The sequence below is a fragment of the Ovis canadensis genome, chromosome 9 (assembly GCF_042477335.2).
Source record: "Ovis canadensis isolate MfBH-ARS-UI-01 breed Bighorn chromosome 9, ARS-UI_OviCan_v2, whole genome shotgun sequence".
NCBI lineage: Eukaryota > Metazoa > Chordata > Mammalia > Artiodactyla > Bovidae > Ovis > Ovis canadensis.
This window is the reverse complement of record NC_091253.1, coordinates 23,761,287-23,786,080: the sequence shown is the minus strand read 5'-3', so window position 1 is coordinate 23,786,080 and position 24,794 is coordinate 23,761,287. Positions and strand designations below refer to the sequence as shown.

The 24,794-nt window shown below is 51.6% G+C and overlaps 1 protein-coding gene and 1 non-coding gene across 9 annotated transcripts in view; both read left to right on the top strand.

Moving 5' to 3' along the window:
* The first annotated feature begins 1,148 nt into the window (after window positions 1-1,148).
* The window catches only part of MROH1 (maestro heat like repeat family member 1), a 50,570-nt gene continuing 26,924 nt past the window's right edge, over window positions 1,149-24,794 (top strand). For 4 of the 8 annotated variants that reach the window (XR_011258938.1, XR_011258937.1, XM_069599565.1 and 1 more), the window contains exons 1-10: window positions 1,149-1,237; window positions 14,158-14,260; window positions 15,229-15,309; window positions 15,950-16,095; window positions 16,996-17,127; window positions 17,549-17,711; window positions 17,884-17,982; window positions 22,797-22,948; window positions 23,318-23,458; window positions 23,692-23,784. Coding sequence is in view for 6 of the 8 variants with exons in the window: in XM_069599565.1 (XP_069455666.1) it covers window positions 15,288-15,309; window positions 15,950-16,095; window positions 16,996-17,127; window positions 17,549-17,711; window positions 17,884-17,982; window positions 22,797-22,948; window positions 23,318-23,458; window positions 23,692-23,784 (948 nt within the window). In the remaining 2 variants the exon portion in view is untranslated. Of the gene's footprint in view, window positions 1,238-1,475; window positions 1,808-14,157; window positions 14,261-15,228; window positions 15,310-15,949; window positions 16,096-16,995; window positions 17,128-17,548; window positions 17,712-17,883; window positions 17,983-22,796; window positions 22,949-23,317; window positions 23,459-23,691; window positions 23,785-24,794 lie in introns of those variants that run through there. The other 4 variants (XM_069599567.1, XM_069599562.1, XM_069599566.1 and 1 more) reach the window with 3 other exon arrangements.
* Window positions 10,713-10,835, top strand: LOC138446382 (small Cajal body-specific RNA 15). Its single transcript, XR_011259315.1, has one exon. It is a non-coding gene; the product is annotated as a small Cajal body-specific RNA 15 (non-coding RNA).

The following is a 24,794-nucleotide window of genomic DNA, read 5'->3' as shown; positions in this document are numbered from 1 at the left end:
CCTTTGCCCATTTATATACATATATATATACATTGTATATATTGTATATATGTGTGTGTATATATATATGTATATATACACATTGAGTTCTACGGCCTGTTTGTGTATTTTGGAAATAAAAGTCTTGTTGGTCACATCATTTGCAAGTATTTTCTCCCATTCTTTAGGTTGTCACTTTGTTTTGTTTATGGTTTCCTTTGCTGTGCAAAACCTTGTGAGTTTGATTAAGTCCCATTTGTCTAGTTTTGGTTTTACTTCTACTGCCTCAGAAGAGTGACCTAAGAAAACATTGGTACCATTTATGTCAGAGAACCTTTTCCCTGTGTTCTGCTCCAGTTTTATCGGTGCCTTCACATTTTGATTCCCAGGGTCTATTGGCAGACTAGATATGTGCCTCGTGTGTGCAGGTGTGTACCTGTGTGTAGAGGGGCCTGTGGCCCTGGGCTCTCTGGGGTATTTGTTGAGTGTTCATGTGTGAGAGATATAGGGCATGACAGTTCCTGCCTGTGTCCAGGTCTAGCCCACCTGGCATGTGTTCCTGGACAGGTATGTGTTTGCAAAGGGACTGGGTTTGGGTACATCGGTGCCCCAGGTATCTCAGGGTATGTGGGTCTGTGTCTGTGTGACAGGATCACCGTGGTGTGTCGGGAGGGGTCACAGAGCAGAGTGGCAAGCAGGCCCGGTCCTTCACCTACGCAGTAACCTGCCGCACCCCTTGAGGCCCACAGGGCGGCCAGACTGGAACCCAACAGTCAGATGTGGTGGTCACAAGCCGGCTGGGGGCGGGGCCGAGAGACAGACACACCCTCGACCAATTAGCGCAGAGAGAGAGAGAGAGAGAGAGAGTGAGAGAGAGAGAGAGAGAGAGGGAGGGACGGAGGGAGGGAGGGAGGGAGGGAGGGGGGGAGGGGGGAGGGGGGGAGGGGGGAGGGGGGCGAGGGGGGAGGGGGGCGAGGGGGGAGGGGGGCGAGGGGGGAGGGGGGAGGGGGGGAGGGGGGAGGGGGGGGAGGGGGGAGGGGGGGAGGGAGGGAGGGAGGGAGAGAGAGAGAGAGAGAGAGAGAGAGAGTGTGTCTCTCTCTCTCGACCAATAAGCGCAGAGATCGCGTGGGGGCGGGGCCAAGTTACCGCGCGCCCGGCCGCAGTTGGCAGGGGGCGGGCTCGTCGCGTGGCCCCGCCCTCTCCGGTCAGCGGTTGCCGGGAGGGCGGCGCCCCGGCCGCGGCTGCGGCGGCTCCTCAGGTAAAGGGCGGACAGGTCCCAGGGGTCAGGGCCGGCCGCGGTCACTCGGGGAGGTGCCCCTCGGGAAAGCCTAGCCCGCAGACCTTCGGGTCGCCCCCTTGGCCCGGCCGCGGCGGGAAACTGAGTCAGAGGGCGCCTCTCCAAAGTCAACAGGCGAGCGCAGGGACGGTCCCGGTCTTCGCGGGGCCGAGCCCGCCCCCTTCCTCTGGCTCAGGTGCTACCAGCCCGGCGCGGAGACGGATTTGCCGCGTCACAACCCGGAAGAGCGGCCTGGAAGTCCAGCCGCTCACTTTCTTCCTCGCCAGGCGTGCGCAGCGCGTACCCCGTGCCCGGCCCCTCCCAGGGTGGGACTCTGGATACTCGGCCCCCGTGCCTGCCCACCCCCCGGGGGGGCGTTCAGTCTGTCACTTTTCGGAGGCGTGTGGTCCACCTCCTTGCTTCCCCAGGGGAAGAACGGGAGTCCTCTGTGGGAAACTCACCCAAAACCCGAGGGTCCCAAAGCGCGGGGACCATTATATTCTTTCTACTTTCTCTCTGGCGTGAGAGGAGGAGGCGGTCCAGAGCCGGGAGGTAATGTGTCCTCAACCCTGAGGGTTATTGGTCATGCCCTGTAGGCGTGAAGCTGGAGAGGCTGCAGGAAATTCCGCTCTAAATCCGGGTGAGAGCTCAGAGGTGCTCGGCCACGGCTGGCCCCCAGTCCCTGGACTCTTAGGCCCAATTTTGGGTTCCGGTTTTCTGTAGTGCCAGCTGAGCTGCAATACGGCCGTAGGGCCTGATAAGAGGGCTCTGTGTGCATGGCGGTTCCCATTTGCACACTTTACAGAGGTTCTCCTTTGCCAGCCCAGCGGGGTAGGGGAGGGGCTGACTGGAAAGCTCAAGGGCGATGAGGCACAAAGGGGTGTAGGGGGCAGAGGGGACTGTTGTGGCAATGTTAGCTGGAGTGGCTGTCTGCTGTGGGGCCAGGCGGGGTTGGGGTGGAGGCTGGCTTGAGGGGACCACTTTGGAAAGGGAGGTGGTAGAGGTGGAGAAGGTGAGTCACTATAGAGTGTGGGGGATGGTGGTGGAGGAACAGGAAGGGGTGATGCTGCTTCTCACCTGAGAGCTAAGTACATGATGACACAGAAGAGGCAACGGAGCTGTAGGCCAGGGAGGGATTGGGTGACAATCGTGTTGGAGCTGTTGGGTTTGTGGCCATGATGGTCCAGGTGGAGATGGCCAGCAGGCCCTGGGCCCCAGGAGACCTATGTGGGAATCATCTGATGGGACACTTGAGTGGTGGCAGGATTGTGATGTGGTCACCTCTTTCGTCCTGCCAGCCAGAGGGCCTGGGAATGCGGGTGTCAACAAGGCTTTTGGCCACCACGACTCAAGTGAGCACGTGCCTCAAGTCTCTTTGTTGCCGCAGTGGAATGACCAAGTTGAGCTGTCTTGGTTACCTTGAAATCAATGTCCAGGCTGACGTGGATTGTTGTTGCTGAGTCTTACTCCACCACGACTGCCTGCTGAGTGTCCCAGTAGGTCAGAGGTGGAACCCTGGGGTGCTTGCTTGCTCCCTGGAGCTCATAGCTGCCGCCTATGCCTGGAGGCAGGTATCTGTGCTTAGTTCAGACTCAGGGTCCACCGAGGCAGCAGTGAGCAGCCCAGATTGCGTGAGCCCTTTCATGGAGCCAAGTTACTTGACCTTCTTGGGGCAGGCACTCCAGGAGAGTCCCTGCTGTTGTTCAAGGAATGCTGGCTGCTGGGTGTCTTGAGATGCATGCTTTCCTCACTAAGCCGGAGAGTCAACCACTTCTGGGGGGGTGACACCGCTGGCATGGCTTACATTGAGAAGCAGTGCTCTCCAGGAGCTGTGAGGAGTGAGCTGTGGACTGTTTCCAGGTCATCTGCCCCGGTTCTTGTTGGTGACTCTGGAAGTTGGTTCTTGCTCTGGCTCCTGTGCTGGGAGGGAAAGACCCTGGGCCTGGTATGGTGATCCTGTGACCCCTCCCAGGCCTCCTGACTTCCTAGTCTCCCCTCACACACCTACCTTCCATACCAGCTCCTGTTGCCTCTGGGCTGGGAGGTATGTGACCCTCCTTGGCCTCTCACACCCCATTCTGAACCCCACCCAGCTCAGTGTAGTGGTCCTGTACCACTGTTAGGTTTGTCAGCTCATGTGGCAGTCGAAATACAAGTAGACATCTTTCAGGCCAGGGGCTCTGTGAACAGGGGCAGTACCTGGTGGGCTTTTACTAAATGTCATTGAATCAATGCTGACTACTGGTGAGCATGGGGGAGGGGATAGCTGTTTCTTCACTGGCCCACAGTGTGTCCAGTGCAGGGAGGGAAGGCCCTGATGGCTCTGTCCTGTGCCATGTGCCAGGACACATTTACTTTTTACACATGATGCTTATATCCATCTAGCACTTATTTTGGGGTAAGGAAAGATGTAGGGAAAACTGATTTTTCCCCCTGAGTGCCTACCAAGCTGTTCCTACACTATTTGTTGGCTAATGTCTTTATTATTTAAAATTTCCCCTTTTTATTCCTTATTGGTGTTTATTTCTGGATTCTCCATACAGTTCTGTTGATTTGTGTGCCTCTTACAACAAAGGCATAGTTTTAATTATGGCAGCATTTTAGTACATTTTAACATAACATAAAATGGACTGGGATGGGAAAATTTAATTCAGATAACCATTATATCTACTATTGGGCAACAACGCAGCAGTGGCCGCAGGACTGGAAAAGGTCAGTTTTCATTCCAGTCCCAAAGAAAGACAATGGCAAAGAATGTTCAAACTACCACACAGTTACACTCATCTCACACGCTACCAAAGTAATACTCAAAATTCTCCAAGCCAGCCTTCAACAGTACGTGAACTGAGAACTTCCAGATGTTCAAGCTGGATTTAGAAAAGGCAAGGAACCAGAGATCAAATTGCCAAAATCTGTAGTATCATTGAAAAAGCAAGAGAGTTCCAGAAAAACATCTACTTCTGGTTTATTGACTATACCAAAGCCTTTGACTATGTGGATCACAACAAACTGTGGAAAATTCTGAAAGAGATGGGAATACCAGACCACCTGATCTGCCTCCTGAGAAATCTATATGCAGGTCAAGAAGCAACAGTTAGAAGTATACATGAAACAACAGACTGGTTCCAGATTGGGAAAGGATTATGTCAAGGCTGTATATTTTCACTCTGCTTATTTAACTTATATGCAGAGTACACCATGAGAAACGCTGGGCTGGATGAAGCATAAGCTGGAATCAGGATTTCTGAGAGAAATATCAATAACCTCAGATATGCAGATGACACCACCTTTATGGCAGAAAATGATGAAGAACTGAAGAGCCTCTTGATGAAAGTGAAAGAGGAAAGTGAAAAAGTTTTAAACTCAACATTCAATAAATGAAGATCATGGCTTCCTGTCCCATCACTTCATGGCAAATAATTACAGAAACAATGCAAACAGTGACAGACTTTATTTTTGGGGGCTCCAAAATCACTGCAGATGGTGACTGCAGCCATGAAATTAAAAGATGCTTGCTCCTTGGAAGAAAGGCTATGACCAACCTAGACTGCATATTAAAAAGCAGACATTACTTTGCTGACAAAAGCCAGTCTAGTTAAAGCTATGTTTTTTTCCAGTATTCATGTATGGATGTGAGAGTTTCACTATAAAGAAAGCTGAGCACCGAAGAATTGATGCTTTTGAACTGTGGTGTTGGAGAAGACTCTTAAGAGTCCCTTGGACAGCAAGGACGTCAAACCAGTCAATCCTAAAGGAAATCAGTCCTGAATATTCATTGGAAGGATTGATACTGAAGCTGAAGCTCCAATAGTTTGGTCACATGATTCCAAGAACTGAATTAGAAAAGACCCTGATGCTGGGAAAGATTGAAGGCAGGAAGAGAAGGGGACTGCAGTGGATAAGATGTTTGGATGGCATCACTGACTTGATGGACCTGAGTTTGATCAAGCTCTGGGAGTTGGTGATGGACAGGGAAGCGTGGTATGCTGGATTCCATCTGGTTGCAGAGTTGGACATGACTGAGCAAATGAACTGAACTGAACATAACATAGGACAAATCCCACTGTTCACAGACTTTTCAGAATTTAGTTGGCTACTGTTGTATGTTGATTCTTCCATATGAATTTGGAACCATTTTATCAAGCAGAACCCTCCAGTAGCCTGATTGACATTTTTATAGATGAAAGAGAATTGACAGTTTTATAATATTGAGTCTTAGGTGAGGACTTTGAGTCTTTTCCTTCAATGAACAGTGTTTTGTTTGTTTTTTGAAATTGTGTGTATACTAAGAATATAAACCACAGCTTTCTCAGTGTGCATGGTGGGCTGAAGGCAGATCAGCATGCACATCTGCTGTTCAGAAAGGATACCACTATCCCTGTAGAAGCCAGGACTGGGGTAACCCTAAGTCACCTGCTGGAGGGGTGACAGTGTCCTGGGGGAGGCAAGTGATTGACCTCTGAGGAATGAATGTGTTCTGTGGGGTGAAGAGGACAGGGTCGGGTGTTTGTAGGGATCAGCAGAAGCAGAGGTACAAGAGCTCAAGCCCTGGTCCAGGGCATTCAGGATTCCTGCAGCATGAGGGATGAGAGAGGAGCAGAGAGGGACTTGGGTCTGGGTTGCAAAAGTGTTTGTCAAAGGTATTGCTTTGATTCTGTGAGCAGCAGTGAAGACCACTGAGCAGCGGTGTGGCATGATATGGCCTGTGTTTGATGAAGACCAGCACTCTTAGGGTGGAGGAAGTGGCCAAGGCAGCATTAGGAGAGGCAGTCATCAGAGATGGGCTCTCAAAGGGGGAGCAGGGCACCTGCTGCCCGATATGAAGGGTTGGAGCAGGATGAGGAGGGGGTGGCTAATGTTGATCACAGTATGGCTGTCACTGAGTGGTGTGAAATGTGTCTGCTACCAAGTGATGTGATGTGCCATATAACTCTTGAAGTCACATAGTATAGGTTCTTCATTTTTTTTTTCAGAGTTGTCTTGCCTATTTTAGGTCCTCTGCATTTCTATATGAATTTTAGAATCAGTCTGTCAGTTTCTACAAAAAACATGCTGGGATTTTGATTGGGAATGCATTCAATCTGTAGATCCATTTGCAAAGAATTGATTTCCTTGTACAGTATTTCTCTCCATTTATTTAAATTTTCTTTTATATCTCAGCAGTGTTTGATAATTTTACTGCATTGTCCATCTTTTGTCAAATTTGTCCCTAAATATTTAATATAATTTTTGCTCAATGGCAGATGTTGTGGCTTTTTGAATTTTTTATTGTTTATTGTTAGTATATGGAAATACAGTTGATTTTAATATTAATATTTTTAAAAATTTTAATGTTAACTTTATATTTTGTGATCTTGCTAGATGACTTATTGATCTGGTTCTACCTATAGATTCTGTAGCATTTTCTGCATAGATGATAACATCACCTGTGAATAAAAATAGTTTTACTTCTTTTTCAATTTGGATATCTTATTTTTTTTCTTGCCTTATCACACAGACTAAAACCTCCAGCTGGAAGTGAATAGAACTAGTGAGAGCAGGCATCCTTGCCTTGTTCCCCATCCTATAGGGATTGCATTTAGTCTTTTACTGTTAAGTATAATGTTCCTATAGATTTCCCTTTGGTGCTGTTTATCAGATTGTGGAAGTTTCCTTCTGTTCCTATTTGTTGATAATTTTTATTATAAGTGGATGTTGGATTCTGACAAATGCTTTTTTCTGCATTTATTGAGATGATTATGTGGTTTTTATTTTTTGGTCTGTTATTGTGATTTACAGTGGCTGGAGTTAAAAATACCCAACCAACCTTGCATTCATGGAATGACCCACTTTGGTCATGAGGTATTATCATTTTTACATGTTGTTGGATATGATTTAATAAAATATTGTTAAGAAATTTTGCATCTACGAAGGATATTGATCTATAGTTTTCATTGTTTGTAATATCTGTGTCTAGTTTTGCTATCAGAGTAATGCTAACCTCAGAGAATCAGTTGGTAAGTGGTTCAATTTTTAGGTTCAATTTTTCTGGAAGAATGTGTGTAGAGTTGGAATTGTTTCTTCCTTAAATGTTTGATAGAATTCCCCAGGGAAGTCATCTAGGCCTAGAGTTTTCTCTGTGTGAAGGCTTTTAACTACAACTTCAATTCTTTGTTAAATATAGGGCTATTTTGTCTTTCTTTTCCTTTTTCTGTTTGTGTGTGTGGTTTTTTTTTTTTTTGACTGTGCCACATGGTACGGGGTATCTTAGTTCCCTGACCAGGAATCAAACCTGTGGACCCTGCAGTGGAAGTGTGGAGTCTTAACCACTGGACCACTAGGGTAGTCCTAGATTATCTATTTTTTCTTTTTTTTTTTTGGTAAATCTATTTTTTCTTGAGTGAGCTTTGATAGTTTGTGTTTCAAGGAATTTGTCTATTTCTTTTGTTTTTTGATTGTAATATTTTTTCATTGAGGTATAGTTGACTCATCTGTTTCTTTTAAATTGTCCAGTTTACCTTCAACAAGTTAGATATATTCTTATTATCCTTTTAATATGTGTAGAACCTATTTATTCTCATTCTTAAGACTGGTAATTTGTGTTGTCCCTCTTTTCCTGATCAGTCAGGCAGAATGGTTATCAAATTTATTGATCTTCTTAAATAACTAGCCTTTGGCACTTTGATTTTTTTTCTTATTTTTTATGTACTGATATTTATTATTTTAATTCTTTTGCTTCTTTTGAGTGTGTAATTTCTTAAGGTAGGATTTACCATTGTTGACCTTAAAACTAAAAGAGCTAATTATTTTACCAGCAAAATGTGTTTTTCTGGGAATAGCAGAGAATTGCAACTCAGGACAGCCATACTATAGCAAAAACTGTATAAAACTAATTCCAGCTGAGCTATTTCAAATCCTAAAAGATGATGCTGTGAAAGTGGCAGTCAACATGCCAACAAATTTGGAAAACATAATAGTGGCCACAGGACTAGAAAGGTACACAGGACTGGAAAGGTCAGTTTTCATTCTAATCCCAAAGAAAGGCAGTGTGAAAGAATGTTCAAACTACTGCACAATTGTACTCATTTCACATGCTAGCAAAGTGAGTAATGCTCAAAATTCGCCAAGCTGGGCTTCAATAGTACGTGAACCAAAAACTTCTACATGTTCAAGCTGGATTTAGAAAAGGCAAAGGAACTGGAGATCAGATTGCCAACATCCATTGGAAGAAAAAGCAAGAGAATTCCAGAAAAATATCTACTTCTGCTTCATTGACTATACCAAAGCCTTTGACTGTGTGGATCACAATAAACTGTGGAACATCCTTAAAGAGATGGGAATATCAGATTATGTTACTAGCCTCCTGAGAAACTTGTATGCAGGTCAAAAAACAACAGTTAGAACTGGACATGGAACAATGGACTGGTTTCAGATTAGAAAAGGAGTACATCAAGGCTTTATTTTGTCACTCTGCTTATTTAACTTCTATGCAGAGTACATCATGCAAGATGCTGGGCTGGATGAAACAGAAGCTGGAATCAAGATTGCCAGGAGAAATATCTAACCTCAGACATGCAGATGATACCACCCGTATGGCAGAAAGCAAAGAGGAACTAAAAAACCTCTTGATGAAAGTGAAAGAGGAGAGTGCAAAAGTTGGCTTAAAACTCAACATTCAAAAAATGAAGATTATGGCATCCTGTCCCATCACTTCATGGCAAATAGATGGGGAAACAATAGAAACAGTGACAGATTATTTTTTTGGGCTCCAAAATCACTGCAGATGGTGACTGCAGCCATGAAATTAAAAGACACTTGCTCCTTGGAAGAAAAGCTATGACCAACCTAAACAGCATATTAAAAAGCAGAGATATTACTTTGCCAACAAATTTGCAAATATTTAACGCTGTTGTTTTTCCAGTATTCCTGTATGGATGTGAGAGTTGGACCATAAAGCAAATTGAGTGCTGAAGGACTGATGCTTTTGAACTGTGGTGTTGGAGAAAATTCTTGAGTCCCTTGGCCTGCAAGGAGATCAAACCAGTCCATCGTAAAGGAAATCAATCCTGAATATTCATTGGAAGGACTGATGCTAAAGCTGAAACTCCAGTACTTTTGCCACCTGATGTGAAGAGCTGACTCATTAGAAAAGACCTTGATGCTGGAAAAGATTGAAGGCAGGAGGAGAGGGGGATGACGGAGGATGAGATTGTTGGATGGCATCACTAACTTGATGGACATGAGTTTGAGCAAGCTCTGGGAGATGGTGAAGGACAGGGAAGCCTGGTATGCTGCAGTCCATGGAGTTGCAAAGAGTCGGACACAGCTGAACGACTGAACAACAACAGTAATAGGCAAGTCCAGCAAACAAAGGAGAGGAAGTTACTTTGCAGAGAAAAGGAGGGGTTGCTCTGAAGGAAAGTCTATGGGAGGGAAGGGTGTTTAGGATGGTGGTGGCTTCCCACTGTCTGAGCTGAGAAGGTTCCCATCTGCTGGGCCTGTGGCCTGTCCCAAAGAAGAGATGTCTTCCTGCTGGGAATGCAAGTCATGGCTCTTCTTGTTGGCTTTGTGATTCACTTGAAGTGGTGTGTGTGGGATCGCCCCCTCTGGCTTCCCCTGCTAAATGAGGTTGCTGTTGTTCAGATACACAATGTCATTCTTTTCTAATATAACCTTTTAATGCTATTTATTTCCCACACAATTTTTAATTTTTAAAAAAATTTCTCCCACATTTTAATATGTGTTCATTTTCATTCACTTTAATTTCATTTTTTGCATTTATTTTTTTTTGACTCATGAATTATTTTAAAGCATATTCAGTAGTTGATAAATACTCAGATTTCTCAGATAGCTTTCTCTTTATTGATTTCAAATTTAATCCCATGTGGTCAGAGAACAGGGGCTTTCCAGGTGGCACTAGTGATAAAGAACCTGCTGGGCAATACAGGAGACTTAGGAAATGCAGGTTTGATCCCTGGGTGGGAAGATCCCCTGGAGGAGGGCATGGCACCCCACTCCAGTATTTTTGCCTGGAGAATCTCATGGACAGAGGAGCCTGGCGGGCTACAGTCCATAGAATCACAAACAACTGGACACGACTGAGCGACCTGAGAGCGCAGAAAACATACTTTGTATGGCTTGAATACTTTTAGGTTTATTGAGATTTGTTTTATTGCTCAGAATATAGTCAGTCTTGGTAAATGTTTCATGAGCTTTTTGAAGAAATATATATTCTTCTGTTAATGAATGAAATGTTATAAAAATACTGCTTGAACCAAGTTGATTGATGGTATTGTTCAAGTCTTCTGTACCTGCAGTGATTTTCTGTATACTTGCTATAACAATTACAAATAGAGGGCTGTTGGAATTTCTGTTGTATTTTGCATTTGTTTATTTCTCCTTGCATTTTTTTAGTTTTGAGTTTGTATATTTTAAAGCTTTGTTATTAGGTGCATAAATATTTAGAATTGTTATGTGTCTGCTAAGAAAATAGAGTCCTTGAAGTTAAGCTGACTCTGCTTTTAGTCTCCTAAATGAAAAGGTAGATAGAACAGGTCTTGTTTGCAAAATGAATTTAAGACTTAGTTATCTACCAACAGCAGTGATACAGTTTCCATTGTCTCACTGTAGAAAGTAGGAGTAGTAAATACAGAGATGAGTAAGGGTGAAGAAAGACTTAGGGAACCCATGAGGATCTCAATCTAGTTGACAGGAAGGTGACTGCCAACTGGAAAAGTTGGTTAGGAAAGTGGAGGAGAGGACCTTTCCTGTAGTACAGGTTTCAGAAGGTCCAGGACTGCTTCTGGTGGCCAAGCCTCCGTGTCGGGAGACCAGCATAGTCTCATTTGCAGAATGCTGCATCATGGTGAATCATTCTGGGCAGCTGCCAGTGTGGGAGCCATTTAAAACTCTTAAAATGAGTTAAGATTTTAAATCATTCTGGAGAATGAGAAGAGCAGACTGATGACCAAGCACAAGCTTCAGAAATATTTTATTGGATGTGTACAAGTGCTTGCATACTGTTGATTGAACCAGTAGGAAGTCAATTATTAAACATACACTTTTCCAAATAAAAAGCGATTTATCTTAAAACAAATAATTGCTATGTCTCTGAAGTCTACTTTATCTAATATTAATATAGTCACTCCAGCTTTAAAAAAATTATTTATTCATGTATTTTTGGCTGCATTGGGTCTTCGCTGTTGTGCATGGGCCTTCTTGAGTTGCTGCAAGCAGGCACTATTCTCCAGCTGTGGTGTGCAGGCTTCTCACTATAGTAGCTTTTCTTTTTGCAGAGCTTGGACTCTAGGATACGAGCACTTCGGTCGCTGCAGCAAACAGGCTCAGGAGTCGTGTTGCACAGGCTTAAGTGCCCTGAGGCATGTGGGGTCTTCCCAGATCAGGGATCGAACCTATGTCCCCTGCATTGGCAGGTGGATTCTTAACCAGTGGACTACCAAGGAAGCCCCTCCAGCTTTTCTGTGATTATTATCAGCCTCATTTTTCTTCTCCCATCATTTTACTTTAGCCTCTTTATGTTAACATACTTAGTGTTTCCTGTGGTTTCTAGAATATATGAAATACAGTTGTAATCTAAATGTCTTATATAGTAATTCTTTCCTCTGCACCATTTCCAGGCCAGTGTCTATTGACTGATTCATCCTCATTATGGATTGTGTGTTGTTGTTGTTTTTTTAATTTATTTTTTTATTGACGGATAATTGCTTTACAGAATTTCACTGTTTTCTGTCAAACCTCAACCTGAGTGAGCCATAGGTATACACATATCCCCTCCCTTTTGAACCTCCCTCTCATCTCCCTCCCTATCCCACTCCTCTAGGTTGATACACAGCCCCTATTTGAGTTTCTTAACCATATAGCAAATTTGGGTTGTGTTTTCTTGCCTCTTTGCATGCCTGGTCATTTTTGATTGGATGCCAGACACTGTTATTTTTCTTTCTTATATTTGTTTGTTGGTGCATGGTATTTTGTTTTCCTCTTGTTGTTCTCAAGCTTTGTGCTGGGCTGGTCTAAGTTACTTGGGAACGGTTTGATCCTTTCAGGTCTTGCTTTTAGCTTTGGTAGGTGAAACCAGAATGGCATTTTACTTTTTTCTTCTTTTTCCTTTTTTGCCCTCATGGCTTGGCTTGCACGATCTCAGTTCCCCAACCAGATATTGAACCTGGGCCATGGCAGTGTGAACCTGGGATCCTCACCACTGGGCCCCTAGGGAACGCCCTAGTTTTACTTCTTTACTGAGTTGAAACCCTCCTGAGTGCCCTTCCCAGCACGCTGAGAGTTGTGGTATTCCCCTGCTGCCAGGGAGAGGCCTGTTCCTGGCTCATTGTGAGCCCCACAGATTGTTTCTGCTAATCATTTTGGGCAGTTCCTCCCCCTGGCCTTGGGTCATTTCTGGCCTCCTGCCTCCATCTGTGCAGCCAGCCACAGTGGGTGTTCTTCCCATGCTTTGTCCTTTTTCCTCCCTTCTTCTTCATCTCTTGTCTCTGATGCAGCTGAGAAAGGTTCTTTGCTCTTAAGAACTAAGGCAGGTCTCGCTCACATAATCTTGAGTTCCTTGCCTTAAGGTCTGTGCCCTTGACCCCATCTGCTAAGTCCCTTTTGCCAGCTAAGTAACATACTCATGTGCTGAGCATGCGGACATGGGCATCCTTGGGGACATGATTTTGCTGCCCCTGTGCTGGCCAGTAAATCAGCTGAGTGACTGGGGACCCTCTGCAGGCCTCTGAGGGTCTCCCTGGTACTGGACCCTGTGGACTCCAGCAAGACCCAGGCCTCCCGAGTTGTTCCTGGGCCTGCTCTGGGTGTCCTCAGCTGGACATGCCCTTCAGGTGATGAGCTGGCATGATCACAGGCTTTCCCACCCTTTGTTCCTGATGCCCATCAGCTTGAGAACTCTGGTTCCATGTGTTTCATTCAGTTTTTTAGTTGTTTGGGTTGAGACGGCAAATAGGTCCATTCCTCCCAGGCAGGCTGGGAGCTGATGTCCCTTATGTTTGTGTTTGCTCCTGCTCGAGTTGGGTGTGCATGCTGCTGCTGCTGCTGCTAAGTCGCTTCAGTCGTGTCCGACTCTGTGCGACCCCATAGACGGTAGCCCACCAGGACCCCGTCCCTGGGATTCTCCAGGCAAGAACACTGGAGTGGGTTGCCATTTCCTTCTCCAATGCATGAAAGTGAAAAGTGAAAGCGAAGTCGCTCAGTCATGTCTGACTCTTAGCGACCCCATGGACTGCAGCCCCATGGCTCCTCCGTCCATGGGATTTTTCAGGCAAGAGTACTGGAGTGGGGTGCCATTGGGTGTGCATGAGGTGAGGTGAGGTGAATTTGCTCAGTCGTGTCCAACCTTTGTGACCCCATGGACTGTAGCCTACCAGCCTTCTCCGTCCATGGGATTCTCCAGGCAAGAATACTGGAGTGGGTTACCATTTCCTTCTCCAGGGGATCTTCCCGACCCAGGGATCGAACCCGGGTCTCCCGCATTGGAGGCAGACGCTTTAACCTCTGAGCCACCAGGGTGTGCATAGCTGTCTGCATTTGTATGAAGGATGCTCCAAACTGTGGAGCTGGAGCTGTTCAACCCATCTTCTCTGAGGCCATGGAGATGGGTGGCTGTGGCTTTTTACAGGCGAAGCCCCTGTGCCAGGAGTGGGCTGCGTGCTCATAACCCAGACTGGCCCAAGGATCTCAGGAAGTAGATTCCATGCACAGGGGTGCCTGTCTCTGAGAAGAGTCCTGATGGCTCTCTGTGGAGCCTGCGGCCAGCACCTTCATACCTGCCTGACAGTTATGGCATTTCCAGCCCTTCACGTGTGTGTGTGTGTGTGTGTGTGTGTGTGTGTGTTGCTACCTCCTTGCTCTGTTGCTAATGGAATATGTGTTTTTCTTGTTTTCCTTGTTATCTTTAGATGCTTTCCAGGAAAAGAGGGGAAACACCTTGCTGATGCCACCAGCTTCAAACCAGTCTTCTCCATCTGCTTTCTGTCTGCCTGGGATTCCTGGAAGTGTCTGGTCTGCTAATTTTATCTGTTCTTGTGTTCTAGCGCCCTTGTGGGCTTGTTCTTTTAAAAACATGCATTTTTTCTGTCATTGCACTGAGGTTTTGGTGGGATGGGTGAATGCCTTGGACCAGGGTGCCTTCTCCATCTAGAGTTCTCACTTGTAATCCCCGCACTCATCAGACACCTCTCACTGCCCCTTCCCATGTGGCTGCAGCCAAGTGAGTGTGTCCTCCTGCTCAGGAGCAGTTGGAGGCCTGTCTCCTTTGCTTCCTCTACCTGCACCCTTTTTTGGATGGGCAGTGCCCAGAAATGAAGGTGGTGCCCAGAAAGTAGAGGACCCCAGTGTGAGAAAGCAGTCCCGAACCGGTTGTCGGAGCCTGTGACCCCGTGGGGGAAGTGCAGAGGCACTTGCGTATTCCATGGGCTTTATTCTTTGGGACCATCTGTTGCAAGTGGTGTTTTGAGACACACGATGTTTGAAAGTTGCAACTCTCAAATCCCGTGAGCTGTTTGGATGGTTGGTTTCAGACGCCAAAGAGCCCACCAGATCCCTGAGCTGCCTATCCAGTCTTGTTCAGCCAGCAGGAAGTGGGGGGTCCCGGCCACGCAGTGACTGAGGCGGTTGTTCTTGGTCCTCAGGGAGGGGTGTCCCTCTCTGCACAGTCCGTCAGCAGCACGAGGCCTTATGTGCACAGAGTGAAGGAAGATGCTGTCAGTGGAGGTGGTGATCGCGCTTGGCCTGGCCCCCTCTGCAGGCCAGCCTGGACGAGCCCCTGCGGGCCAAACACATGGCGGCGGGGCTGCCGGCAGCTGGGGTGGAGCAGGTGCCGCCTGTCCCCTGCACACCACCCAGCCAGATTGTGGCAGAGACCGTTTCCCAGACGAACCCCTTCTGATCTTGTATTTTACGCAAATACACTAACTGCTCGTAAACTGAGGAGGCCAGTGAATTAATTGTTGCACGTCTGGTGACTCCAGGTCTGAAGAGAGGCGTCCATGTTCACACCAGGAGGTGAAAAGAAGCTGGAGCCACAGTGATGAGTGAGACCTACGTGAAGAGTGAGTGTGGCCCCTTGGCTGGCCTCCGCGGCATGCTGCGGATTTCTGAGTAAATGCACTTGGGAGGAGTGACGGCTGCTTGAACACACTTTCTTTAAGGTTTCATTAGAAAAGAAAAGGAAGCGCTTGTCTCTGCCGACGCTGGCTCAGTCTGGGGGGGCAGCATTTGCCTGACAGAGTGGGTTTGTGCTCCGTGGGGGACAGTTGCTGTGCCTTCCTCCTTGCCTACAAAAGCCCCAGGGCCAGTGTTCACTCTGACTGGCCTCTCTACCTGCAGCCAGGGCCAGCTCTTTGCCTAGGGCATGGTCCAGGGTGGAGTGTGGGCCAGAGGTCCTCCTGGAGTGGCTTCATGAGGCTGATCCCACACTGCCTGCTTTTTATAGGAGCTCGGATCCAGCCGGGCTGGAGAGGCGGAGAAAACGTGGCCTGGGTTGGAAGTCAGGGTAAAGGTGGCCAGAGTGACCTCAGAGCAGGCAGCCAGTGGGTCCCAGAGACCTTGGCCAGAGCATGGTGGACGGAGGGGGCGGTGTGTGCGCCTGAGGCTGCAGAGGCCGGGCCGGTGAGGCTGAGTCCTCAGAGGCTGAGCCAGGCGGTGGGCCGGGGCCGGGCCTGACCCTGCCATCGGACTTTGTCACTGTAGGGCTGTCCACCATCCTGCTGGACGCCATCACTGACAAGGACCCTCGGGTGCAGGAGCAGGTATGTGGCGCCCTGTGCGCCCTCGGAGAGTCGCAGCCAGCGGAGGTGCTTAGCGCCTGTGAGGAGCACCTGCGGCTGCACGAAAAGGTATTGCTCCTCACTCCGCGGATGGGGTGAGGCCTGCGGGGAGGGGCCTGTGGTGAGGGGTGGGACCTGTGGGTGGGGTTCGTGGTGAGAGGCGGGGTCTGTGGTGGGGCGGGGCCTTTGGTGAGGGGTGGGGCCTGCAGGGCAGTGGCCCAGGTGGGTCTGAAGTATGCAGCCAGGCTGCTGTAGGTGGAAAGTCGCACTGGCAAGTCCAGGCCCCCTTGAGGCGGCAAGTCCAGTATAGGTGACCCACTCTGTCCTGTGGGTTGGTCCCGTTGTGGGGGACCGAGTGGTCGGCATTGTAGTGTTCAGTTGCCCTTGTGCAGGCCCAGTCCACCGTTCCTCTCATCTACCAGCTAGTGAGAGAGGGCCTGGGTCCCCGTGGTAAGCAGAATACGTGCTCGCATCTGGGACAGGGCGTCGCCCAGCGGGCCTGGGCCTCTGCTTCCTGCCCAACCATAGACTCCACTGGTCGGGCCCTGCTGAGACTGCACCAAAGGCTGTGCCAGCTCTGCCTCTCTTGGTCCCAGTTGCAGGGTTCTGTGACACTCCTATCTCCCTGTAGTGGGACATAACTTCAGTTTCCACAGTGCATAATTTAGGCTCATTCCTAGGAGTTAGACTTGCAGTCTCAAAAGACCGTTTTTATTTGAGTTTTGGGCTCTCATCTGTCAGCTGCCATTTCAGGGTTGGACAGCTGAGTCCTGACAGGGGCCCTGGGCTCCTGAGCCAGTTTGATGACCCCTCTTCTCCAGCAGGGCCCCTTCCCGCCCCTGCCCCCACCCCCAACCCCACCCCCACCACTGTCCCAGTTTAAGGAGACCAGGGCTCATTCCTGAGCTTGGGGAGGAGCCATGAGAGACAAGTGAGTCCCGGTCCTTCCTCCACCATCTCTCTCTACAGCTAGCTCATCCATACCGGACGATGATCCTAAGGGCCATGGAGATAGTTGTGAGCGATCACATCGGCGAGCTGGACAAGGACATGGCCAGGGCCATCATCCTCCTGGCCTCCAATGAGATGACCAAAGTGAAGGTGTGGGGTATACCTGCCCTGGCCTGGCTGACCTGCCCCTGGTTGGGGCAGGGAGCTGTTTTCTTCCCCCGTGCATTGAGAACATGGGCTTGTGTCTGCCTGCCTCAGGTCTGGCCCATTGGTCCTATGTACTGACTGCCCTTGTGGGGTGGGGCGGGTCACCCCGCCATCTCAGATGGAAACCAAAGTGGAAGGCAGTGCTCCCAAGCTCTCAGGGTGAATGTAGGAGCACCAGGGTGTGCATGGGCTCGGGGCTCAGCCTGGGGCCCTGCTCACAGCAGCCCCAGAGCGTCCTGAACGTTGGCGGCCGGTCCTCCAATGGAACTGAAGGCAGAGTGTCCAGTTTTCCTCCTAGGCACCTTCAGGATGGGTGAGGTTTGCCTCCTTTGGTCAGCGTGTCAGTTGAGGTCTTTGGGGACAGGAGCTGGTCTCTGATTGGCAGCAAGCCGCCAGCAGCGTCCTGGTGGCGGTGGGGAGGCGGTTCATCAGCAGCGTGATGGAGGAGCTGCTGAGCAAGTTCCAGCCCGGGCTCCTGCCGCACCCCTGCACCATGCACACGCTCGCCAGCCTCTCCGTCTCCAATGGTAGGTGGCGGCCCCACCCCTCCGCCCACATGCTCAGAGGTTCTGAGGATGGCACCTCGGTTCCTCGGGTCCCAGTTGCTCCACGATGTGCCCCAGGCTGTGCAGAGAGAGCTCAAGGTGTGTGGCGGGGTGGGGATGGCCCCGGGCCTCTGTGACGTGCCCCTTCTTGCAGTGTTCGGCATGGTGCCCTTCCTGACGTCCATCCTCAGCACCATGCTGCCCATGCTGGGCGCAGCCAAGCACGACTCAATGAAAGTGGTGTTCTGCTGTGGTAAGACAGGGCCTCTGCGGGGTGATGGGTGGGTGTGGCCTGCCCACAGCTGGGGGGTGGTTCTTTGTTCCCAGTGCTCCTTTGTGGGGGGCTGGGGGGCCTTCAGGCTGTAGGAGGATGGTGGGACGATTAGAGGAAGGGTGATGCAGGTGGGGGCTAAGCGGGCACTGCTGCAGGTAGAGACCTGACCTCTGCTGTCTGGCGGCTTTTCTCTGCTGCTGGGGAACCCCCACCAGAACCTTACGCCGTATTTCCCTGAGCCCTGGACACCTGATGGGGGGCAGGAGGAGACTGACCAGAGCTGCAGCTCCTTCCCACTTCTCTCCCTGCTTGCGCTGGCAGAGTGACATTTCCCTGGGTATCCTGGGAGTGGTCACTCTCCCACCCTCTGTGTGCCATGGGCAGCGCCTCATGGCATGACTCCTGATGGGCAGGAGGGCACTCCTATAGGGGGGAGCAGAGGGTCTTGAAAGATGGGGCCTGAGGGAGCCTGGCCTCTTCTAGTGGCCTGCACACAGTTCTTGTCCCTCGGCTTCCTGGTGTCTCTAGTGTCCCCTCCAGTCTCAGGAAGACAGCTGCTACTGAGGGGAGGGAGAGGGAACATCTAGGCCCATGAGGCCCCATGAAGACAGGATCCCCTTTTTAAAATAGTTTATTTTTGGTTGTGGGCTTCCCAGGTGGCATTAGTGGTAAAGAACCCTCCTGTCACTGTGGGTTTGATCCCTGGGTTGAGAAAATCCCCTGGAGGAGGGTACGGCAACCTACTCTAGCATCCTTGCCTGGAGAATCTCATGGCCAGAGGAGCCTGGTGGGCTACAGTCCATAGGGTCACAAGAAGTCAGGCATGACTGAGCAACTTAGCATGCATGCATGCATTTTTGGTTTTGCTGGGTCTTTGTTGCTGGCGAGGGCTTTCTCTAGTTGTGCAGAGTAGGGGCTACTCTTTGTTACGGTGGCTTCTCTTATTGTCGAACACGGACTCTAGGCACCCCAGCTTCAGTAGTTGTGGCACACAGGCTTAGTTCCCCCGAGACGTGGTATCTTCCTGGACCAGGGAACAAACCCAAGTCCCCTGCATTGGAACACGGATTCTTAACCACTGGAGCACCAGGGAAGCCCTAAGGGCCCTTTATAATCCCCAGCCCAGGCTGTTAGAGGTCCTGGGCTTCCACCCCCATGGCCAGGCTAGAGGGATGTGGTTAGGCTGTGGCCACACTGAGACGGGTTGAGAGGCTGGTAGCTGAGCAGAGAGTTGGTGTTTGCAGAGGAGTCCCAGTGAAGCTGCCTGTTCTGTGCACACCGGGGCACTTTCCTATCTGGGGCCTAGGGCTTTGGGCTGCAGCCCACCTGTTAATGGTGGCTTTGGGTTCAGGTTCCCCAGCTCTCAGGGACTCTAGGAAGAGCTCTAGCCCCTCAGAGCCCCCGCGTTCCCATTCTCTCTGTTCCACGCATTCCTCTTGAGGGCCCCTCCCACATGCGGGTGATAGCAGGCTGTTGGACTGAAACCCTCTTTGACCTGGTTTCTGCTGAAAAGGGGACTTGGAACAGGATCCCTGAGCAGCTGGGTGGGAATCACTGCTGAGCTCAGAGTGCAGGGGCAGGACACAGAGAGGACCGAGGCAGAGCTGGGGGGCGGGCGGCGAAGAGCGCCAAGGACAGTACTCATCCCGGCTGGGGGCACAGGAGGGACTGGGCAGAGCTGTGGGGGCTGGGGGAAAAGAGCGCCAAGGACAGCACTCATCCCAGCTGCGGGCACAGGAGGGACTGGGCAGAGCTGTGGGGGCTGGGGGAAAAGAGCGCCAAGGACAGCACTCATCCTGGCCGGGAGGGAGAAGGAGAGCCTGTGTTGGAGCTGAGGGCTAGTCCCTGGCCCGGCAGCTGCCCTCGGAAGTGCTGGCATCGCTCCAGGACTTGCAGAGCCCTGTGCAGGAAGCCCTGCCCCCCACAGCTGCAGGCCTACAGTGTTCACCTGGCTGCCACGTCGTGTGTGAAGGGCTAGTTGGGGCAGCAGACAATGCCTGCAGCCACCCTCTGGCTGAGGTGTGTGCTCCTCGCCACAGACAGTGCTCCAGGTCTGCAGTTGAGGGAAGCATGGTCCTACCCACTGGAGCGGCCTCCAGTCAGGCCAGGAGGGTCCACGTCAGCCCATCCGTGGCCTGGTTGGGCCACAAGAGGACTGGGACCTCTTGTTCTTCCAGGCAGTCTCCGATTCTGGGTGGATTGTGTTCATTGTGCAGGAAGGTGGCCCAGGTGGGCCATGGGACCCAGAACAGGAGCGTGTGTGCACTAAGAGGTTCTTGTCCAGCTCGCAGGATGCTGCAGCCAGGCAGGGGGAGGGCGGGGAGGAGGGCCCCAGAGGTGGGTGGACAGGGCCTAGACAACAGGTGCTCAGCTGGCCTGCACACACTGCCAGCGCCGGCAGGCAACCACAGCTCACCGCCCACCAGGAAGGTCTGATGAGAGAGACAGCAGCAAAATAAACAGAAAGGGAGACTAGGGGAAGCAGACAGTTGAGGGAGGGGAAAACAGGCAGGAGAGGAAATCTGGTTGATATTTCACCGAGACGAGAGAAGATGCATTCATGAAACAGAAGCACTTTGCTCTGAAGAAGCTACGTTTGGACAATGCAATAAAGCTTTTGGGAATTACCAACATGATGAAAATGAAAGGTAGAAATGGAAGTGTTGAGGAAATCCTCTAGAAAATAGAGCCAAAAATGCAAGTATGCGGAAAACAGAAGAGAAAGAAAAGACTTAGCGAGTGAAGCTGTGAAGCCAGTCTTGGATGATCACCCTGGATAGAAGGAACAGAGAAAGCAGAGGAGGGGGCGGTGCGGTGGGAGCTGCCCCAGATGGAGAGGCCCTCCCCGCACCCACTTCGGGAAGCTTCCGCAGGGCAGGTGGTCAGGAGAAGGCCAAGGGCTTGCCTTCTGCTTGAGGGAGAGTGCTAGAAATTTCCAGCGGAAGGCACCACTGAGAGTCAGCTCCCTGCCCTGAGGCTCACTGAGCAGGAAGGTGTAGAGAGGCTCCCTGAGAAGCCAGGATCCGGAAGTGTGTGGCCTGTGTGGTAAGGCTGGGGGAGCCTCAGGATGTGTGGCAAGAAGTGTGGAGGTTGCCACAGTGACTTGGGCCTGGAGAACGAGGGGACTCCAACCCCAGACAGTCCTTAACTCAGAACACAGCTGGTCATGGAGGGAGTGGTGGGCTCGGAGCCACGGGGGTCTGGAGGGGTGGATGGAACAGGCTGGCCCTGGCCTGGGGTACGTGGGGAACACTGTGCATGTGTGTGGAGAGAGAGGCCCAAACCTGGTGTTTGCTTCTGGAATAAGGAAAAGCAGGCTGGGGAGGGGCCTGAGTGGCTCGTTTACCTGAGGCACGTGTGTCCTTGATTAAAATCACAAACCTGGTAAGAAACTCAGGGCGGGGGTGGTTCTATTTCTGACCATGTAATGTCCTGTTATCCTGAAAGCCCTTCCCACACAGGGTACCTCAAAGCCCTGGTCAGCTTGACCAAGCAGTCTGAGCAACTCAAGGAGCAAGAGTAGGGGGATGCAGGGGTTGGGGTGGCAGGCAGGGACCAGGGCCCACCTAAGCGGACCCCCTCCCCCGAAGGCACCCTCAGTGGGAGGACAACCAGACGCAGGCCTCCCGCTGTGGGCCCCGGGGATGGGGGGGTTCTATATGCTCTCTGATTGCTTGTGATCGTAGCTGCCTTCCTGTAGGCAGAGGGCTGGGCTGCAAAGCCTAAGCTGAGAAAGTAACCTTGCAAGTGGTCCAGGTCATGAGCTGGAGCACGTGGTCCTGTCAGTCAAGATCCTAGGGGTGGGCTCTGGCCTCGGGGCCAGCTGTGAGCCAACACCACTGCCAGCCATCTGGTTCTCATCTCCTCCACTGCACAGGCCTCAGTGGGGCTGTGTGGCCAGGTCCTGGCCTCTGACTCTTTGTGGTCCCATTGTCTCCCTTGACCCACAGTCTAGGCCCTGCTGACCACTCACAGGTCTACACCTAAGTGGGTCCCCTGGCTTCCCTGCCTGGGCATCCACAGCGCTGTCCCTTGCATGGACAGAGCCCCGCCCAGGCTGGTGTTCCCCACCTTCAGCACCGCACCCCCACCCAGGCTCACATACCGGGTCTTCCTGCATGTGTCCTGGGGGTCCTATGCCATCTTGGACAGCAGCCCTTGAAAGCATGTGGTATATGTGTCCGTGAGGGGAGAGGTGGGCACCACAGACCAGAGCAGGCAGGCGTGGTGGCCTGGTGGCATTTGGGAGAGGTTGGTCATGTATTGGTATCCACTGTGACACAGGGCCACAAATCGGGATTAAGACAATGGGGCTGTCTTCTACAGCTTAGAAGGCCAGTGTCTGAGAGCAGGCTGTTGGTAGGGCCGCTCACCTGTGACTCTGGACAGAGTCCTTCCAGGCTCCCCTGGTGTCTGGAGGTGCCTCTCAATCTGGGCTTGAGGCCGCGTCACTGCACTGTCTGCCTCCGTCATCAATATGTCTGTCTGCTTACGAGGAAAGGGTCCTGGTGGGTTAGGGCCCACCCCACCCCACCCCACCCCACCCCACCCCACCCCACCGTGACCTTGTCTTAACTTAGTGTATCTGCAGAGACTGAATTTCTAGAAAAGTCATGTTCCAGGTTCTGGGAAGGGCAAGAGTCAGGGAACCCTTCACTCCCGCCCCACCCGGTAGTCCTGAGCCTGGCCGGGGTGCTCAGGAGGGTGTCTCACAGGCGGGCATGGGATGTTAGAGGGGTTGCGTGAGAGCCAGCGTGACCATGCCTGCTGCTTCACCGCTGGGGTCACCGCAGCTCTGCAGCGCTTCAGTGAGAGCACCCTGGAGTACCTGGCCAACCTGGATCAGGCCCCAGACCCCACAGTCAGAAAGGACGCCTTTGCCTCAGACATCTCTGGTGCTTACGACATCCTTTTCCACCAGTGGCTACAGAGCCGGGAAGCGAAGGTACGCTCTGTGGGTGGGGACTGGTGGCCGCACCTGCTGGCCACCCTCTCCCTCCCCAGCCTGGAGGTCCTGCCACAGACCCCTGGGCCCTCTGCCATCCCGCAGGATCTCGGTAGAGATTTGTGTCCATCTGCCCACGCCGAGCCTTGTGCTGTGGGGTCTCCCCTGCAGGTCCTCACAGCCTTGGGCTGCTTTGCTGAGACCCCACCCCCACCTTGGGGCCTCCACGCATTAGGGAGGTGCCTGGCTGCTCCTAATTCTCCCCAGGCCCACTCCCTCCGCCTCGTAGGAGCCTCTGCTCTAGGTCTGTGGTGGAGGATTCCTTGCCCTTGTGCCCCCACCACTGACCGGTATCCCTGCCCCCTCTAGCTGCGGCTCGCAGTGGTGGAGGCCCTGGGGCCCATGAGCCACCTGCTCCCCAGCGAGAAGCTGGAGGAGCAGCTCCCCAAGCTGCTGCCCGGCGTGCTCGCCCTCTACAAGAAGCACGCCGAGACCGTCCACGTGTCCAAGGTGTGCACAGTGTGGCTGCGGGCCTCCGTGGCTGAGGCCTTGGTGGGCTGTCGGCCTCAGCGAGGGCTGCGGGCAGAGCTGGAGAGCCAGGCCCCTGGCCTCACGGGGCCCCCTTCCTGGCACCGCTCCCTCCTCGCTCCAGCCCCAGGGTGGTGTCCTGCTGGGAGGCTCTCCTAGCCAGGTGGGATGGGGCTGGGGGCGAGGAGATCCTGACAGGCCGCTCCTCCCTGCAGAGCCTCGGCCAGATCCTGGAGGCAGCCGTGAGCGTGGGCAGCCGCACTCTGGACGTCCAGCTTGACTCTCTCCTTGTCGCTCTGCACACTCAGGTGGGCTGGTGGAGGGGTTTGTGAGCAGGCTGGGGCCAGGCGCTGTGCTCCTGCTATGGGGGTGCCTGCTGAGGGGCCCAGGGAGCAAGACTCAGGGCGGGGATCCAGCCAGGTGGACCTCTGCGGGCTTCCTGAGTCATCTGGGTGCAGCCCGTGGGGGTACACTGACTCGGGCAGTGGGGCACCGGACAGCCCTACATGCAGGGGCAGGAGGTGGGGGAGGCGGCCAGCAGGGCAGGGGGAGCGTCTGTGCTGCCTGCAGGTCCCCGAGGGTCAGGGCTCAGGCAGAGCAAAGGAGCCACCTTGGCAGCTGAGGCCGGCAAGGGGAGAGCCCAAAGCTTCTGCTGGAGAAAGGGCCTCAGGAGGCTCCTCAGCCGTGATGAGCTTGAAAAATTATGAAGTGGATAGATGCCTAGAAAAATCTTAAAAATGTCACAATTGGTGGAAGAGAAATAGAAAATTTGACTAAACCAGTAAAGAAATGGAGACCACATTCCAGGCCCTTCCTTTCCGACAGCAAACCCGGGACCCAGTGCTGTTCAGGTTGCCTCTTACAGACTTTTGAGGGATAGCCCATTTCCACCTCACACAGGTGGGCTTGGAAATGAGAAAAGGATCTGGAGCTGCCTGACAGGTTCTGTGGAGCTGGTCTTGACTCCAAGTCAGGACCACACAGAGAAGTCTGGGCGCCAGCGGGTGAGCTGGCATGAGGGTCTGTGCGGAGGAGAGTTGGCTGCCCACCCTGTACTCGCTGCACACGGGGCCCAGTGGGAGGGGCTGTGGGAAGGTTCTCTCTGATCTCAGTGATGCAAAAAAAGCTTTTGAAGAAGTTCAGCACCTATTTGTCATTGAAACTCTTAGCAACCAGGATGGGAAAGGAACTTCTCTTACTTGGTAAATTTTAAATACCTGACCCATCAGCATGCCTCATACATGTGATGGATACAGTTTGCATCACAATGGATAGAAGTGACCACCTTCCCTTAGCGTCCAGAGCAGGAAGGGGCCCC